Consider the following 16,424-nt stretch of genomic DNA (forward strand, 5'->3'; position numbering starts at 1 on the left):
TTTTTTAATCCAGTCCTCTTTTGATGGGCAGCATGGTTGTTTCCAGGGTTCTTGCTATTGTGAACAATGCTGCGATAAACATACGTGTGCAGGTATCTTTTTTATAGAGTGATTTGTGTTCTTCAGGGTATATTCCCAGTAGGGGGATTGCAGGGTCATATGGAAGGTCAATTTTTAGAGCTTTTAGGAATCGCCACACTGCTTTCCACAGAGGTTGCACTAGTTTACACTCCCACCAGCAGTGTAGAAGTGTTCCCTTTTCACCACACCCTCTCCAGCAGCTGTTATTTATTGAGTTGTTGATAATTGCCATTCTGACTGGAGTTAGGTGGTATCTCAGTGTGGTTTTGATTTGCATCTCCCTGATGATTAGTGAGGTTGAGCATTTCTTCATGTGTTTGTTGGCTTCTCGAATGTCTTCTTTTTCAACTGTGAACAAAGTTTCTCTTCCCCTCTTTCTTCCTTCCTTTTTCTATTTATTTATTATTTGCACATCTATCTGTATATCCATAGAAACTCATAGCTTATTTTGTGTTCAAAAATTGCACTCTGATGGAGGGTCAAAAAAAATCACTGTCAGGTACAATGTGCACAGGTAGGAGTGATGGGTACACTTAAAGCCCAGACCAAAACTATTTGTACCCCTCAAAGCTATTGGGATAAAAATAAAATAAAATTTAAATAATTACACTCTGAAAAACAAAGAGATGAAGAATGTAAGGGTTGTGCTGACCTTTGAAGATAGTGTAGATATGTATATACATCATGAGTTGCTCATTTTGATTCTCAAGTTTTATCTGGCTTGGTCAGTAAGAGACATCCCTTAGCTTATAAGATTTGAATACTTTAAAAATGTTGCTAGGAATAATTTTAGTGAATTTAATAAAATAACATATTCATGACTCTATTGATATTTGTTAAACATATTCAAGAAGACTAAATTTTTTTTTTTTGAGATGGAGTCTCACTCCATTTCCAGGCAGGAGTGCACGCTCACGGCCACTGCAGCCTCGACCTGCTGGGCTTAGACAATCCTTCTGCCTCAGCTTTCCCAGTAGTTGGAACTACAGATGCACGCCACCACACCCGGCTAGTGTTTGTGATTTATTGTAAAGATAGGGTCTCATCAAGTTGCCCAGGCTGATCTCGAACCTGCAGACTCAAGGCAATCCACTGACCTCAGCCTCCCAAAGTGCTGGGATCATAGGTTGAGCCACTGAGCCCAGCCAAGAAGACTAACTTTAAAACCAGATTTTGGCAAGTAGATAAATATAATGAAGTTATAAAAATCCAGTTATTTAAATAACTGATCTTTGAGTGAAACTAGCTTTCTGCCAGTAGTACTCTAGGACCTATTATTAGTATAAAAATAGCATCCTGTTAAACTTGAAAACATATAGAATGGTAAAAATCAAGTAAACTTCTCTAGGCTTTTTGACTTTTAAAATATAGATTCAGTAAGTAATTGCTAATTAAGGCCATTACATTTCTGTGACAGTTATTGAATCCTGAGGCTGGATATTTTTGCATATTTGGCAATTTTTTTGTATTTGGACCTAACAGACATTAAATTAGATTGACCATAATCCTTGGTTCAGGATATCCTCTCATTATTTTCCATGCATGGCCCATTTTCTTTTAGTTAATTAGTTATTTTAAATAACTGACTAGAATTAGTTATACTTTAATAACTAATTAGTTACATTAAAAATGATGCACCAGGCAACCCCCTTGGGTCCCCTCCTACTGTGGGAGCTTTTCTGTCCTCTTAGTAAATCCTGCTTTCAAAAAACCCCAAAAACCTATGCACCTATAAACTCACTGCTCAAAACAAAAGTTGGGACAGTACCCTATGATCCAACAGTTCCACTCCTAGATATGCACTTAAGAAAATCTCTGTCCAAGCGGAGACACAGATAAGAACATTCATAGCAGCACTGTTTACAATAGCAAAAACTCTGAAGCAACTCTACTTATCAATGGGACAGAGCATAAAGTGTGGGGCACTCATACAATGGATTAATATACAGCAGTTGGAATCAATGAACTATGTATAGGGATATATAGCATGAATACATTTTACCAATGTAATGTTAAGCACAAAAAAAAAAATAAGGCCCCAAAGAATAAATACAGTTTAATCCCCTTTTTAATAAAGTCAAAACAGTAGCTAGGCGCAATGGTTCACACCTGTAATCCCAGCTAGCTGGGAGGCTGAGGCGAGAGGATTGCCTGAGCCCAGGGGTTTGAGACCAGCCTGGGCAACTTGGTGAGACCTCGTCCCTACAATATATAAAAAAATTAGCTGGGTGTGGTGGTGTAGCCTGTGATTCCAGCTTCTTTGAAGGCTGAAGTGGAAGGATCACCTGAGTCCAGCAGGTTGAGGCTGCGGTGGCCATGAGCATGCCATTGCACTCCAGTCTGAGTGACAGAGTAAGACACTTAAAAAAAAAACAAAAAACATGTCACATTAATTTGGGATTATATTGTATACCAAAAAATGAAGTTCATACAATTATAGAAACTGAATGTAGTGAAATGCCAATGACTAATATTATTCCTTTCTTAAAAAGCACAATGCTTTAGTAGGAAATGAGAAAGTTTGAACAAAGAGTATTTTAATAAAGATGAAATAATAAATTGCATTAAAAGTCTCCTTCATTTCACTTTTAATTCACAAAAATGTTTTCTCAAGTTTGAAAATTCCTAGAAGCCATATATTGTTTTCCATAAAGTCATACGTTTTTAATGGAGTTATCTTTGATCTTTCTCTTCCCATATCCAGTCCACAGAGACCAGTGCTGATTCAATTGCTTCAACATTGCTCTAATTGGAACCTCCTTGTTCTATACAATCATTGCTCTAGTTTAGGCCTGGGCTTGCAAACTAGCAACCTGAGGTCCGCCTTCAGCCTACAGACAAGCTTTGTTTGGCCTGTACAATGTTTAAACTTTTAAAAATTTGTCGCCAACATTAAAAAATTTGGAAATTCTACTTTAAAATGCAGATTACAGCTTCTTTTGAGAAGTCAGAATATCTGGCAACCCTAGGCTCCATGCCTATTTGGCAACATTCAATTACAGCTGAGACTACCCTTCTTAGATGAGGCATGGTATTCAGTCTAAGACAGTTTCTGCCATTCTCTGTTGTTTCTTTCAACTGGTTTACTTCACTCACTGGTATTACTTGCTTGGTCCCTCTAAGGTCTTCCAGTTTCCTCTGTTTAGTCTTCCACTCTTATCTCCAGCATAGTACCTACCCCATCCTCTCCATATTGTCAATATTCGCTTTCTCGTCATGTTTGATCAAATTACTTCTTGATTTGCATACCCTTGCTTTGCTAATTGTTTTCAGAACAAAATCCAAACTCTTTAAAAAGGCATTTCATGATCTGGTCTCCCTGCACCAGAATACCCACTCCCTCCTGTTCCTCACTCCTTCTCAGCTTTGACTACTCAGAACCAGTAGTTCCCAAACCAGCATACTTTCTTATGTCTGCTTGTGCTGCTCTCTCCACCTTTCCTTCCCCTTTTCTCCCGGCTAACTCGTAATCATCTTTAAAGACTCTACTCTGACATCAATCCTCCAGGAAACCTTGCCCAATAGTCTTTTCCTCCTGGTCCTTTTTTGTGATCCCAAAGCAACCTATGCTCTTCAGTTTGTAAGGTCTCCATTTAAATGCTCGAGGTCTCCGAACTCCACCAACAGATGTTAAATCAGGGTAGGCTGAAGAGGGGTTAATCATACTTGTGTTAATACCAGTGTTATTTCCTAGTCTACCCCTCTTCCTGAGTCGGGGTCTCAGAGTGTAGTGTGACAGGGGTGTGTAAGGGTCCGCACGGGTTTGGGTTCCCGAGACCAGTGTCGGCTAGAGCTTTAGATCCCGGCTCCCAGCCAGGTGCAAGAGAGCCAAGCAGGCCACTGGGTCTGCAGTCGGCAGCGTGGGCGGCCCCGGATTGGACAGGGCGGTGCATGCCGGGAGCGGCCTGGTCTTCGAAGGGCTTGCTGGGAGTTGTAGTCCTAAGAGCCGGAAGTGGGGGTGGCCGGGATAGGAACCGCTGCTGAGGCAGCAGTCGCTGACGCTGCTGGCACTCGGGTGCAGTGCATCACCCCGAGCCCATCAGGCGTAGGTGCCTCCTCCATTCCCAGGGGGCTCCGGGAGTCCCGAGGGGAGAAGCGGCTGGGACGCCTCTCTTCAGTGAAGAGGCGGCCTCGCAGCCCCGGATGCGGCCAGAGGGCGCGGGAATGGAGCTTGGCGGCTGCGAGGAGCGTCTGCCGGAGGAGAGCAGGTGGGCTGGGAGGGGTCCCGGGAGTCCCGGGCAGTTGATGCGCCGAGGCATCGGGAGGCTCGGGAGGACTCGGAGGCCACGTGGAGAAAGGCCGGGCGCGACAGATCTCCGAGCGACTGCTGCGAGGGGACTCGTTTGGGAAGAATTTCGGAGAGGAGGGACCTGCAGGGCGTGGATCCGACGAGAGAACGGGTTCGGTGGGGATTAGGGAGGGTGGGTAGAATTTGTTGAGGGCAAGGGGAGCAGAAGAGGGTAAAGCTCTGAGACTGCTGGGGAGGAGGTGGTTATTGAGAGTCTGGGAGAAAAGGACTGAGGTGGTAGTGAGATTTTATAGGCCAGAGTCTACAGATAGGTGCAGGGCACAAGGTTGGTGCCCAAACTGAAACTTGCGGTGACAGAAGGTGGGCCCAGTATTAAGAGGGTGATGTAAGAATTTCTGGGAGCAAAGGTTAAGGGCAATGAGGGGCCTAGGCAGGGATAAGTGTGGGGAAGAAGGCGACAAGGAGGGCCTTGGATGTGAGTTATTGTAATGGCAATGGGGTGGGAGTGGGGGCTTGCTAATGAGACCAGAAATGATACACATGGCGTTTGTCATTGCTGGATCCCTATCAGAGAGCGGCAGGACTTCTGTGTCATTTCCTTTTCATCCTCAAACCTTTCACTTCTTCCCCACAGTGCAGACTAAGCAAGTTCACATTCATTTATGTGGAACTACTGTCAGAAAGTTCGTATCTTCTAGAAATTGGGGGATTTAAGAGTTTTAAAAGCTACTTTGTCTAAATGATGAATTGGAGTCTTTTGAGGTGCTTCCCATACTTAGGGTTTGCTTCGTTAGTAACTCTGGCCTTAACCTCTTAAGAGACTGGAATGATGATGGGCCAGAGCAGGAATGTGGCTTAAGACAGTCTTGCTTGACACTGAGAAAGTTTCGGACATAGTGATGGTCTCAGGAGCCACTGGGGTCTAAAGACTGCAGGCAGAACATTTACCTCTGAGAAAGTGACAACAGGAGAAAATTAATGCAATGTTGTGCCTGGGTGAAGACTTGCTGTCTTAAAGAGTGACTCCACTTTTAAGTGCACAGGTAGCCTGTGGCCTGCTGTACAAAACCTGGACTGACAGGACTTTGGAGTTTCTATCTGAGATCTATGAATGATTTGTACTAAGTGAAACTGAACATCTTACTTCCCCTTTCCATGTTTCAGTTTCTGCTTATGTATATTTGGCTATTTATTCTTCTTCCAGATGTCTGAAATGCTTCTTACTAAAAAGTTCCCATGTACATTGTAAATGAGTTTTAGGATTATTTTTGATTTTCCTACACCACTTCATGTGGCAGAGACTGGGTTGGAAATCCAAGTTCAGGCCAGGCGCAGTGGCTCAAGTCTGTAATCCCAGCACTTTGTGAGGCTGAGGGAGAGAATTGCCTGAGACCGGGGTTCGAGACCAGCCTGGGCAACTTGGCGAGACCTCATCTCTACAGTAAATCAAAAAATTAGCCAGGACATGGTGGCTTGCACCTGTAGTTGCAGCTACTTGGAAGGCTGAGGCAGAAGGATCACCTGAGCCCAGCAGGTTGAGGCTGGGGGGGCTGTGAGCGTGCCACTGCACTCCAGCCTTGGGCGACAGAGTGAGACTCCAACTCAAAAAAAAAAAAGAAATCCAACTTCTGATCTCTTCCCTGTCTAGCTGGAAATGGGTTAGTTATTTATTTAATGTATTTAGCAAACACTTATTTGCCACATGCCAGACACTATTTTAAGATATTAAGATACATTTAATATTGTATTATTTGGTTTTCCAACTTATTTGATCCTCATAACTACTTTATGGAGTAAGTATTATTGTTATCACCATTTCACAGATGAGGAATGATGAGATATGGACAGGGTAAGTAACTTGCCAAGGTCATACAGTGAATCCCTAGTGGAGCAGGAATCCAAACCCACACAGTTTGGCTTGAGTCTGCACAATTTGTTTTTTTTTTTTTGGTCAAGGTCTTGCTCTGGCTGGAATGAAGTGGCACAATCACAGCTCACCTGAGCCTTGACTTCACCACGGCCTTGACCTCCTGGGCTCAAGTGATTCTCCCAAAGTGCTGGAATTACAGGCATGAGCCACCACACCCTGCACATAGTCTGCACTTTTAATATCTACACTATATTGCCTCTCACTATGCTAATAGTGACAAAGAAATGTATGAGACATAGAATACATTTTACAGCATTCTATGTCTTTTAGACCAGTACTTTGCAGGTATCTTTTCCTGTCTATTATTATTTTTATGCTTGCCTCTTAACCAAATAACTTTAATCAAAACTTAATTTCAGCAGTGGGGTTATCCCCACAAAGTCACTCATTTAGTTGTGATAGGCCTGTGCTCTGTTAGTGTCTGGTTAATTCAGAATGTGTTATTTAATGAGGGTTCATGGTACTGATGGCCTCTTTAGCTCCTCTTTAGACAACTGGTAAATACATGCCTTGTGCCTGTTAATTGAGGCATTGTAACTGGGTCCTTGCAAACATAATCTTTCTATGGCTAATAAAATACCCATTTCAGAAACAGTCTTACTGATGAGATAGCATCATTTTTATTTTATTTTTTTTTTATTTTTTATTTTTTGAGTTGGAGTCTCACTCTGTTGCTCAGACTGGAGTGCAGTGGCTGCTCCCGGCCACCGCAGCCTCACCTGCTGGGCTCCAGCAATCCTTCCGCCTCAGCCTTCCAAGTAGCTGGAACTACAGGCGTGTGCTACCCCACCCGGCTAATTTTTTGATTTATTGTAGAGTTGAGGTCTCGCCAAGTTGCCCAGGCGGGTCTCGAACCGGCGGGCTCAGGCAATCCGCTCACTTCGGCCTCCCAAAGCCCTGGGATTACAGGCTGAGCTACCGAGCCCAGCCGAGATAGCATAATTTTTAAAATGAAGGGTAAAACCTTTCAGTATATTTTTTGAAAGCAGTTGATAGAGTGAAATGTACACAAGCTTTAAACCCAGATAGTCCTGCATTTGCATCCAACTCTCTGTTCAACTTGGCTTGATCAAGTGATGTAACCTGAGTGGGAAGAATAATGGCTTCCTGCCTAAGAAGTTGTAAAGATTTGATAAAATAATGTGTAGAAAGCTCGTAACAGAGTGCCTAATATATACGAAGTGCAAAAAAAAAAAGTCTACTTTCACTCCCCTCCCCAGTGTTTTTGAAATAAGGTGGGTATGTGCTCCACAGGTTACTGTTTGCTAACTTGTTCTTCCCTCTTTCAGTGGCTCCTCTGAGTTGAACATATCGAGGTCTAGAGTGTTAACTTATTTTTTAACTTCACCTTAGCAGTGTAGTTATGTCGTAGGCTTCCCTGTTGTTTTCCCCCTTGCTAGCTATTACTCTAGCAAACTCTGAAGTGCTTAGCGGTGATGCTGAATTTTCCCTAGAGCTTCCTAAATGCCATTTTTTGGATGTTCTCTGCTGAAACTGCAAAACTGCTAAAGGAATGGTCCTTTTCAGCATCACTGTCACCCTAGATTGCCTTGACCATGCAGACTACTTCTAGCTTTGACTTAGATCCATGACTGCTCAGTTTTTCTGGTGCATTGATCCAGATAGACTCAGAATTTAAGAATTCAAGATACGTACTTTTTAATGTGTCCAAACTTAGCTTATCCTGCTGACCAAAACTATCTTCTCCACTGTTCTCCAAGTTAATAGCATTTTCCACTCAGTTAACCAATCCAGAACCTCAGAATAAAATTTAATACTTCCCTCTTCTCCATTTTCCATATCCAAGCAGTCACTGGGTTCTGAAACTTGTTCCTAATTTGTCTCAATGACTTCTTTTTCTCTCTATTTCCAAATACAATGGTTTATATTATTAAAAAATCCAGTGTGTACTGTTGCTTCACACATGGCCAAATCTGGGCTCTCAAAGTCAAGCATTTGTCCTTGTCTCTGGGTGCTGCTTTTTGATGTGTTGGTTTCATTCTCAGGCAGACTTTTCTACAGGATTACCTTAGCAACTCTAAATTTAGCAATCTCAACAACAAAAAAAGGATGAAATCCCATTAGTTGTAGCAAGAGCAAAAATTCTCTGACTGACTCTTTTTAAACTGACTTGTGTTCCTGTTCTTGTGATCAGGGTATGGAATATGCTACTCAGTGAGGCCTAAATTATGTACCCAACCCTGTATCCTAGTGTAGGGTTAGACCTTGGAAACTTACGGGCCAGAGTAAATGCTAAAAGGGTGGTTCACTTGTGGAAAATTAGTGTTCTGTTACCAAAATAAAGGACTTGAATTCTGGGCAGATATAAATAATATTTGGTCTGGCACAGTGGCTCACACCTGTAATCCCACCACTTTGGGAGGCTGAGGCAGGAGAATTGCTTGAGCCCAGGAGTTTGAGACCAGCCTGGGCAATGTAGTAAGACCTCGTCTCTACAAAAAGTCAAAAAAATTAGCCAGGTATGTTAGTGAGTGCCTGTAGTTCCAGCTACTCTGGAGACTGAGGCAGGAGGATCGCTTGTGCCCAGGAATTCAAGGCTGTGGTGAGCCATGATCATGCTACTGCACTATAGTCTGGGTGACAGATTGAGACCCTGACTCTGAAAAAAAAAAAGTGTGTATATATATATATATATATATATATACATACACACACATATACACATGGTTTTTTTTTTTCAGTGCAGACCCTCATTGTCTCTCACTGGGAATTATCTCAGTAATCTCCTACCTAATCTTCCAATCTGAATTTAGTCTCCCATTTCATGCAGCCTCCACACTGCTACTAGTTTAACTTTTTAGAAACAAAGTTACTATAGTATTTTACTCAGAGATGCTCAGTGGTTTTCCCTTTTAAAATAGAATGTTTTCTGTGTCCCAACTCCTCACCCTGGTATTTAGTCTTTTTGTTTGTCCCTATGAAGTTCCCAGTTACAAAGCCCTGGCATACACTCATGCTATATCTTTCTCGCCATTCTCATTCTTGCTTCTCTACATTGCCTGCAATACCTCCCTGTTCGCCTGAAGAGCTCTTAGTCATCCTTTCAATGATGATCATTTAGAAGGCATCCTTGACTTGTCCTTTGCCATTTCTCTATGATAGCACTTCTCACTTTGTAGCATAGTGTGTAAGTGCACATTCCCCCTATTACATTCCGAATTCCCTGAGAGGTGGGTACTTTTCTCTTTAACCACTGTAACCCCAGTACCTAGCACAGTGCCTGACGTATAGTTGGTGTCCAAAAAATAATTGTTCAAGGAATGAAAACATTAACAATTTGGTCATGGCTTTTATAGCTGGGCAAGTGCCAGTAGTACTGTTCTGGTTTTTGGTCGGGCTCCATGGCTCAGCCTGTAATCCCAGCACTTTGGGAGGCCATGGAGAGTAGATTGCCTAAGGCTGTGGGTTCAAGGCCAGCCTGGGCAACTTGGCAAGACCTCATCTCTAAGATAAATCCAAAAATTAGCCGGGCATGGTAGGCTGAGGTGGAAAGATTGCCGGATCCCAGCAGGTCAAGGCCGCAGTGGCCGTGAGTGTGCGGCTGCACTCCAGCCTGGGTGACAGAGTGAGACTCCAACTCAAAAAAAAGAAAAGAAAAGAGAAGAAAGGGCGACTTTTTTCCTTTTCTGTTTCTCTCTATTCATTTTCACTTTTCATGTTCATCTTCATTTCCTGTTTTCTTCCTTTTCTTTCCCTTTCCCCTTTGATCATACTAGGGGTTAACAGATTGTACAGAACTGGTAGCAAAGCAGGATGATCACATGACTTTAGAGTAGGCCATACTGCTAGTTCCATTATTAGTACGAAAAGTACAGAAACATACCCTTGAGACTTTTAGGAAAACTGCTCTTGTCAGAACCCGAGAGGGGGAGGGTGCTTCAGCTGACTGCGGGAACCCTAATCCTAGAGTTTTTCTCAGTATTCTCTTTCCCCATAGCTGTTTCTTCTTCTATTTTTTTTTTTTTTTTTTTTTGAGTTGGAGTCTCACTCTGTTACCCAGACTGGAGTGCAGTGGCCGCTTCCGGCCACCGCAGCCTCGACCTGCTGGGCTCCGGCGATCCTTCTGCCTCAGCCTTCTGAGTAGCTGGAACTACAGGTGCGCACTACCACGCCAGGCTAATTTTTTGATTTATTGTAGAGATGAGGTCTCGCCAAGTTGCCCGAGGCGGGTCTCGAACCCACGGGCTCAGGCAATCCACTCACCTCAGCCTCCCAAAGCGCGAGATAACAGGCTGAGCCACCGAGCCTGGCTGTTTCTGCTTTTTATAGCTTCATCACTTCTTACACTAAATGGGATTTTCTTTTTTTTTTCTTTCTTCTTTTAAAAAATATTTCTTCCACAAGTTACCTGATTACAGAACTGCTTTGTGCAACATGATTGTCAGTAGCCATATGTGGTAATTTAAGTTTAAGTTAACTAAAATTGAATAAAATTTAAAATTTCAGTCCTTAGTCATACCACTCAGGTATCAAGTGCTTTATGGCCACAGTAGCTAGTGGCTGCCATATTGGAAAGTGCCAGGTATAGAACATTTCCAGCGTCACAGAAAATTCAATGAGTGTGCTGCTATAGACTTTAAACTGGATTTTTTCCAGAAACAACTCTAGCATCATGGTTATATGTTTTTAATTCCTTTATCTTAGGCTCCCTAGAAGTTTAATTCACACTTGATTGGAAGAAGATTATTAAGGAAATTATCAATTATCGTAACTAAGGGCTTGGCAAACTATCTCTGAAAGTTTGGGTGGCCATAGCCTCTGCCAATGAAACTCATAGGAACTCTACTGGAGTAGGGCTGAGAGATTATTTATTCTTGATTAGGTAATTGTCAGCAGAATCCCATCATTTCTTAAGGTTTCTGAAAGAATCTCCCAATGAGGTCTTTCATGTGGATGCTTTTGAAGAATGAAGTAAGAGCCAGATGCCATTCCTCATCCATCCTCTCTCAACATCGTGATTTTCTTCTGCTCAAGGATCCTTTAGGAGAGAGTTTTAAATTTTTCAAGTGTGGATTTATTTTCTATTTGTTTGTTATATTTGTGTTATTTACTCACTGTCTTATTGCTTCCTGGTTAGAGAACACGGTCTGTACTACTTATACTTATTGATTTTTTTTTTTTTGCTTTAGCACAAGGCCAGTTTTTGTGAATGTTCTGTAGGTGCTTTCAAAAGGCGTTCTTCAGCATGTAGCTTTCTAGATGTGACAGAGTAACTGTATTAATTATATATAATTTAGCTTTTCTAATAATTTTTGTTTTTAAGTTAGAGATAGGGTCTCTATATACCTATAATCCCAGCTCTTTGGGAAGCTGAAGTGGGAGGATTGCTTGAGCCCAGGAGTTTGAGACCAGCCTGGGCAACATAGTGAGATCTCATCTCTACAAAAAAATTTTTTTTAAATAGCCAGATGTGGTGGTAAGTGACTGTAGTCCCAGCTACTCAGGAGGCTGAGGTGGAAGGATTGCCTAAGCTTAGGAGTCCAAGGCTACAGTGAGCTGTGATTGTACCAGTGCATTCCAGTCTGGGTGACAAAGTGAGACTCTGACTCAAAAAAAAAGTCCCAGGGGCTTGCCTGACCATGATCTGAAAGAAGTCCTTGATACTTGAGAATTTTTAAAATTCCTTCTGGTACCTTCCAGCTTCTTGTTTGCTAACTTTGTTCAGATTATTGGTTAACTGCTAGTCTCAGGGACAGCTTAAACAGTTCTCCTGTTCTCTACATTCCTCTCATATCACCAAAGGTAACCACAAAATTAACATATCATTTCTTTTAGTATTTTTTTATTGGGGTCATAAATGTAATTTATATTCTGCCTTTTATACTTTAACATGCTATTGTTAGCTTTGGAAACTCTTTTTGATCAAACATTTTAATTCTTTTATGATATTCCATCATATGGATATCATACCTCTTTTCCTCCACTTCAGGGATCAAGTCATTACCTGACTTGGGACAGCCTAACTTTCAGCTATGATCTCAGGCAATGATATCATGACCTGTTCCAGCTAAATAGAACACTAGAAGGGATATGTCAATAAACTGAAGCTGTTACTTTTTACCACTAAAAAGAACACTTGGGGATTAAAGATATGCCAACACGTATTTTTTACATTGAATTTCACTTTACAATTGCATAGTACTTTCACTCATTCATTATTTATCATATATTTCACTTATTTCTAGTAATTAATTATATTTTGGTTATATGTTAGTTATACAGTATAATCCTTTTAAAAAATAGTTGCTTATTTTTGTTTTTAAGTAGGAGTCTCACTCTGTTGCCCAGGGTGGAGTGCAGTGGCATGCTCACAGCCACTCCAGTGTTGACCTGCCGAGCTCAGGCGATCCTTCTGCCTCAGCCTTCCAAGTAGCTGGAACTACAGGCATGCGCCACCGCGCCCGGTTAATTTTTTGATTTATCATAGAGACGAGGTCTCACTGTGTTGCCCAGGCTGGTCGCGAACCCACAGGCTCAGGCAATACTCTCACCTCGGGCTCCCAAAGTGCTGGAATTACAGGCTTGAGCCACCACGTCTGGCCATCTTTTTTGTTTTAATCTTGAGTGCTATCTCTTATAATATGGCAAGTTTAAGATTGCGTTGGCATTTAGGAAACTGTTTTTTCTCAGATATACTTATTTATGAGTCACTAATTTCTATTCCTCTTTAAAAAAGGAGGAATGTGGTCAAAATCCTCCCAGAAGAAAATAAGTGGGACTTTCCTCTGAGATTGGCTTTACTGTGAGTTGATGAAAATGATTCAAGTGGAGATGGGTTATTCTCTCCCTTGCCATTTAGGCCTGGTTTCTTCTTGGGATAGAGTGAGACATTTAGAAAGATGTGCTTTTAATTTATGGTGATTAAAGGAGAGCAGTCTATGAACTTGCTGAAGTGACTCTGCCAAGAGCTCCTTTGAACCTAATGTATTTCAGAGACCTTGAGGGAACCCAGATAAAGGCTATATGTGAATATAGGGTGATACCATCCAAATAATAATACTTTTTTTTTCAAGCAAATGTAATTTAGAGAGTAAATTAGAGAGAGAGAGAGAGAAAGAGATTCACCTCCCATGGTAGGGGAGGGGGCCAAAGCTAAGAAAACATGGCGACCATAGCTCAAAGAGCCACATGGTGACACCGAGTTTAACAAAGCAATGACCCATCCAAATAATTATTACCAAATAAGTTTAACCTAGGAAAAACTGATCTTAACTGCTGAAAATGTAGTTAAAGAATAGGGAAAGGGTATTTTATTTCTCCACGGTGATCTATTGACTAGAATCTAAGATTTAGACATGAATGGTTTAATCCAACCACTGTGTGTGGGCTTCAATTAAATTTAAGTATTTCAACTTTCTGATTATGATAATTACATCATTAGGGTAAAGGATCCTAGAAAGATGAAGACACTATAAGAGATAGATGTTTATTTGTTTATTTTCATATCTTTATGAAAAAACTTAAGTGGCTGTCGACTTAAAATAATTTATTATAACTGCAAGATGTTTTTTTAAACCTCATGGTGACCCACACAGCAAAAACCTATGATACACCAAAAATGAAAAGCAAGGAATCAAAACACACCACTATATAAAATCACCTACCTTAAAGGAAGAATGTAAGAGAGGGAGAAAGGAAGAAAAGAACTACAAAACACTAGAAAACACATAACAAAATGGCAATAGTAAAAACCTTAATTCCTGATCATTTTACCTTAAATGTAAATGACTTAAATTATCCACTTAAAAGACTTAGAGTGACCAGATGGGTGTATAAAGAAAAACAAACAAACAAGGCCGCTATACGCTGCTTTCAAGAGACTCACTTCACCAGTAAGGACATGCATAGATTGAAAGTGAAGGCATGGGAAAAGATAGTCCATGCAAATGGAAACCAAAAGAGAGCAGGAATAGCTATACTTAGATAAAATAAACTTCAAATCAAAAGCTGTAAAAAGAGACGTGGCCATTATATAATGACAAAAGGGTCAGTTCAATAAGAGGATATAACAGTTCTAAATATATATGCATCTAACATTGGAGTACCTAAATATATAAAGAAAGTTTAATAGACCTAGAGAGAGAGATAGACTCTATTACTGTAATAGTAGAGGACTTTCCTATTCCACTTTCAGCAATGGACAGATCATCCAGAAAGAAAATTAACAAAGAAAACAGCAGAGTTAAACTATACCCTAGAACAAATGGACCTAGCAGACATCTATAGAACATTCTACTCAACAGCTGCAGGATGCACATGCTTCTCAACAGTACATGGAACATTCTCCATGATAGGTCATATGATAGGCTACAAAACAAATCTCAATAAATTTTAAAAAATGAAACTCATATTAAGTATCTTTTCCAGTTACAATGTAATAAAACTATAATTCAATAATGAGAATAATTTAGGAAATGATACAAATATGTGGAAATGAAACAACATGCTCCTGAATAACCATTGGGTCAATGAAGAGTTTAAAAAGCAAATTAGAAAATTCCCTCCCTCCATCCCTCCCTTACTTCCTTCCTTTCTTCCTTTTTTAAAGAGACAGGGTCACTCTCTGTCACCTAGGTTGGCGTACCGTGGTTTAAACACAGCTCATTCTAACCTAGAACTCCTAGGCTCAAGCAGTCCTCTTGCCTCAGCTTCCTGAGTAGCTAGGACTATAGGCATATGCCACCATGCCCAGCTAATTTTTAAACTTTTTGTAAAAAGGTGTTCTTGTTATGTTACTCAGGCTGGTTTTGAACTCCTGGCCTCAAGCAATCCCCCCACCTAGGCCTCCCAAAGCACTATTGCTTATGCAATATATAAGCATGAACCACTGTGCCCAGCCTAGAAAATTTCTTGAGACAGATGATAATGGAAACACAACATACCAAAACCAATAGAATATAGCAAAATAAGTACTAAGTGGAAAGTTTGTAACAATTAACATCTACGTCAAAAAAGTAGAAAGATCTCGAGGAAACAACCTAATGTTGTATCGCAAGAAGCTAGTAAACAAGGAAAAACTAAATCGAGAATTAGTAGAAGGAGAGGAATAGTAAAGATTGGATTAAAAAAATGAAATGGAAACTGAAAAAAAATGCAAAAGATGAACAAAATGAAGAGTTGTTTTTTTGAAAAGATAAAATTGACAAACTTTTAGCTAGGCTAACTAAGAATAAAAGAGAGAAGATTCAAAGAAATAAACTTAGAGACAAAATGGAAATATTACAACTGACACCACAGAAATACAAAGAATCCTTAGAAAATATAGTGAACAACTGTATGCCAACAAACTGGAAAACCTAGGAGAAATGAATAAGTTCCTTAGACACACACAACTTACCAAGTTTGAATCATTAAAAAGTAGAAAACCTGAACAGACCATAATGAATCAATAATATCTCCCATCAAAGAAAAGCTCAGGACCAGATGACTTTATTTCTGAATTCTTCCAAGCATTTAAAGATCTAATATGAGTTATTTTCACATTATTCCAAAAAGTTGAAGGGGAGGGAATTCTTCTGAACTCATTTTATGAGGCTAGCATTACTCTGTTACCAAGCAGACAAGGATATGACAAAAAGTGAAAACTACAGCCCATGCTGTAAAACATGCATGCAAAAATTCTCAACAAAATAATACTAGCAAACAGCAGCTCATCCAAAAAAAAAAGTCAGATGATAGCAAGTGTTGGCGAGGATGTGTGGAGAAAGGGAACCCTTATACTGCTATTGGTAATGTAAATTAGTACAGCCATTATGGAAAACAGTTTGAAGGTTCCTTAAAAATAGAACTATCAGCCGGGCTGTAATCCCGCGGCTTTGGGAGGTTGAGGTGAGTGGATTGCCTGAACCCGTGGGTTTGAGACTCGCCAGGGCAGGTGAGACCTCATCTCTACAATAAAATTAAAAAATTAGCCGGGCATGGTAGCGCGCGCCTGTAATTCCGGCTACTTGGAAGGCTGAGGTGGAAGGATCACCAGAGTCCAGCAGGTCGAGGCTGTGGTGGCCGGGAGCGGCCGCTGCACTCCAGTCTGGGCGACAGAGACTCCAACTCAAAAAAAAAAAAATAGAACTACCATATGATCCAGCAATCTCACTATTGAGTATATAGCCAAAGGAAATGAAATCAGCATGTCAAGGAGATACC

The 16,424-nt window shown here is 40.8% G+C and overlaps 1 protein-coding gene across 4 annotated transcripts in view; it reads left to right on the forward strand.

The window, feature by feature from the left end:
- The window catches only part of RUBCN (RUN and cysteine rich domain containing beclin 1 interacting protein), a 66,946-nt gene that overhangs the window by 8,863 nt on the left and 41,659 nt on the right, over nucleotides 1-16,424 (forward strand). For 2 of the 4 annotated variants that reach the window (XM_021715330.1, XM_021715331.1), the window contains exon 1: nucleotides 4,018-4,289. The exons of 1 other annotated variant lie outside the window; for it this stretch is intronic. In XM_021715330.1, the coding sequence (XP_021571005.1) occupies nucleotides 4,225-4,289 (65 nt within the window). In that variant the 5' untranslated portion in view covers nucleotides 4,018-4,224. Of the gene's footprint in view, nucleotides 1-4,017; nucleotides 4,290-16,424 lie in introns of those variants that run through there. One more of the 4 variants, XM_008063695.1, reaches the window with a different exon arrangement.

This window comes from Carlito syrichta, unplaced genomic scaffold, assembly GCF_000164805.1.
Source record: "Carlito syrichta isolate Samal-C Ts95f unplaced genomic scaffold, Tarsius_syrichta-2.0.1 Scaffold306997, whole genome shotgun sequence".
NCBI classification, from domain to species: Eukaryota; Metazoa; Chordata; class Mammalia; order Primates; family Tarsiidae; genus Carlito; species Carlito syrichta.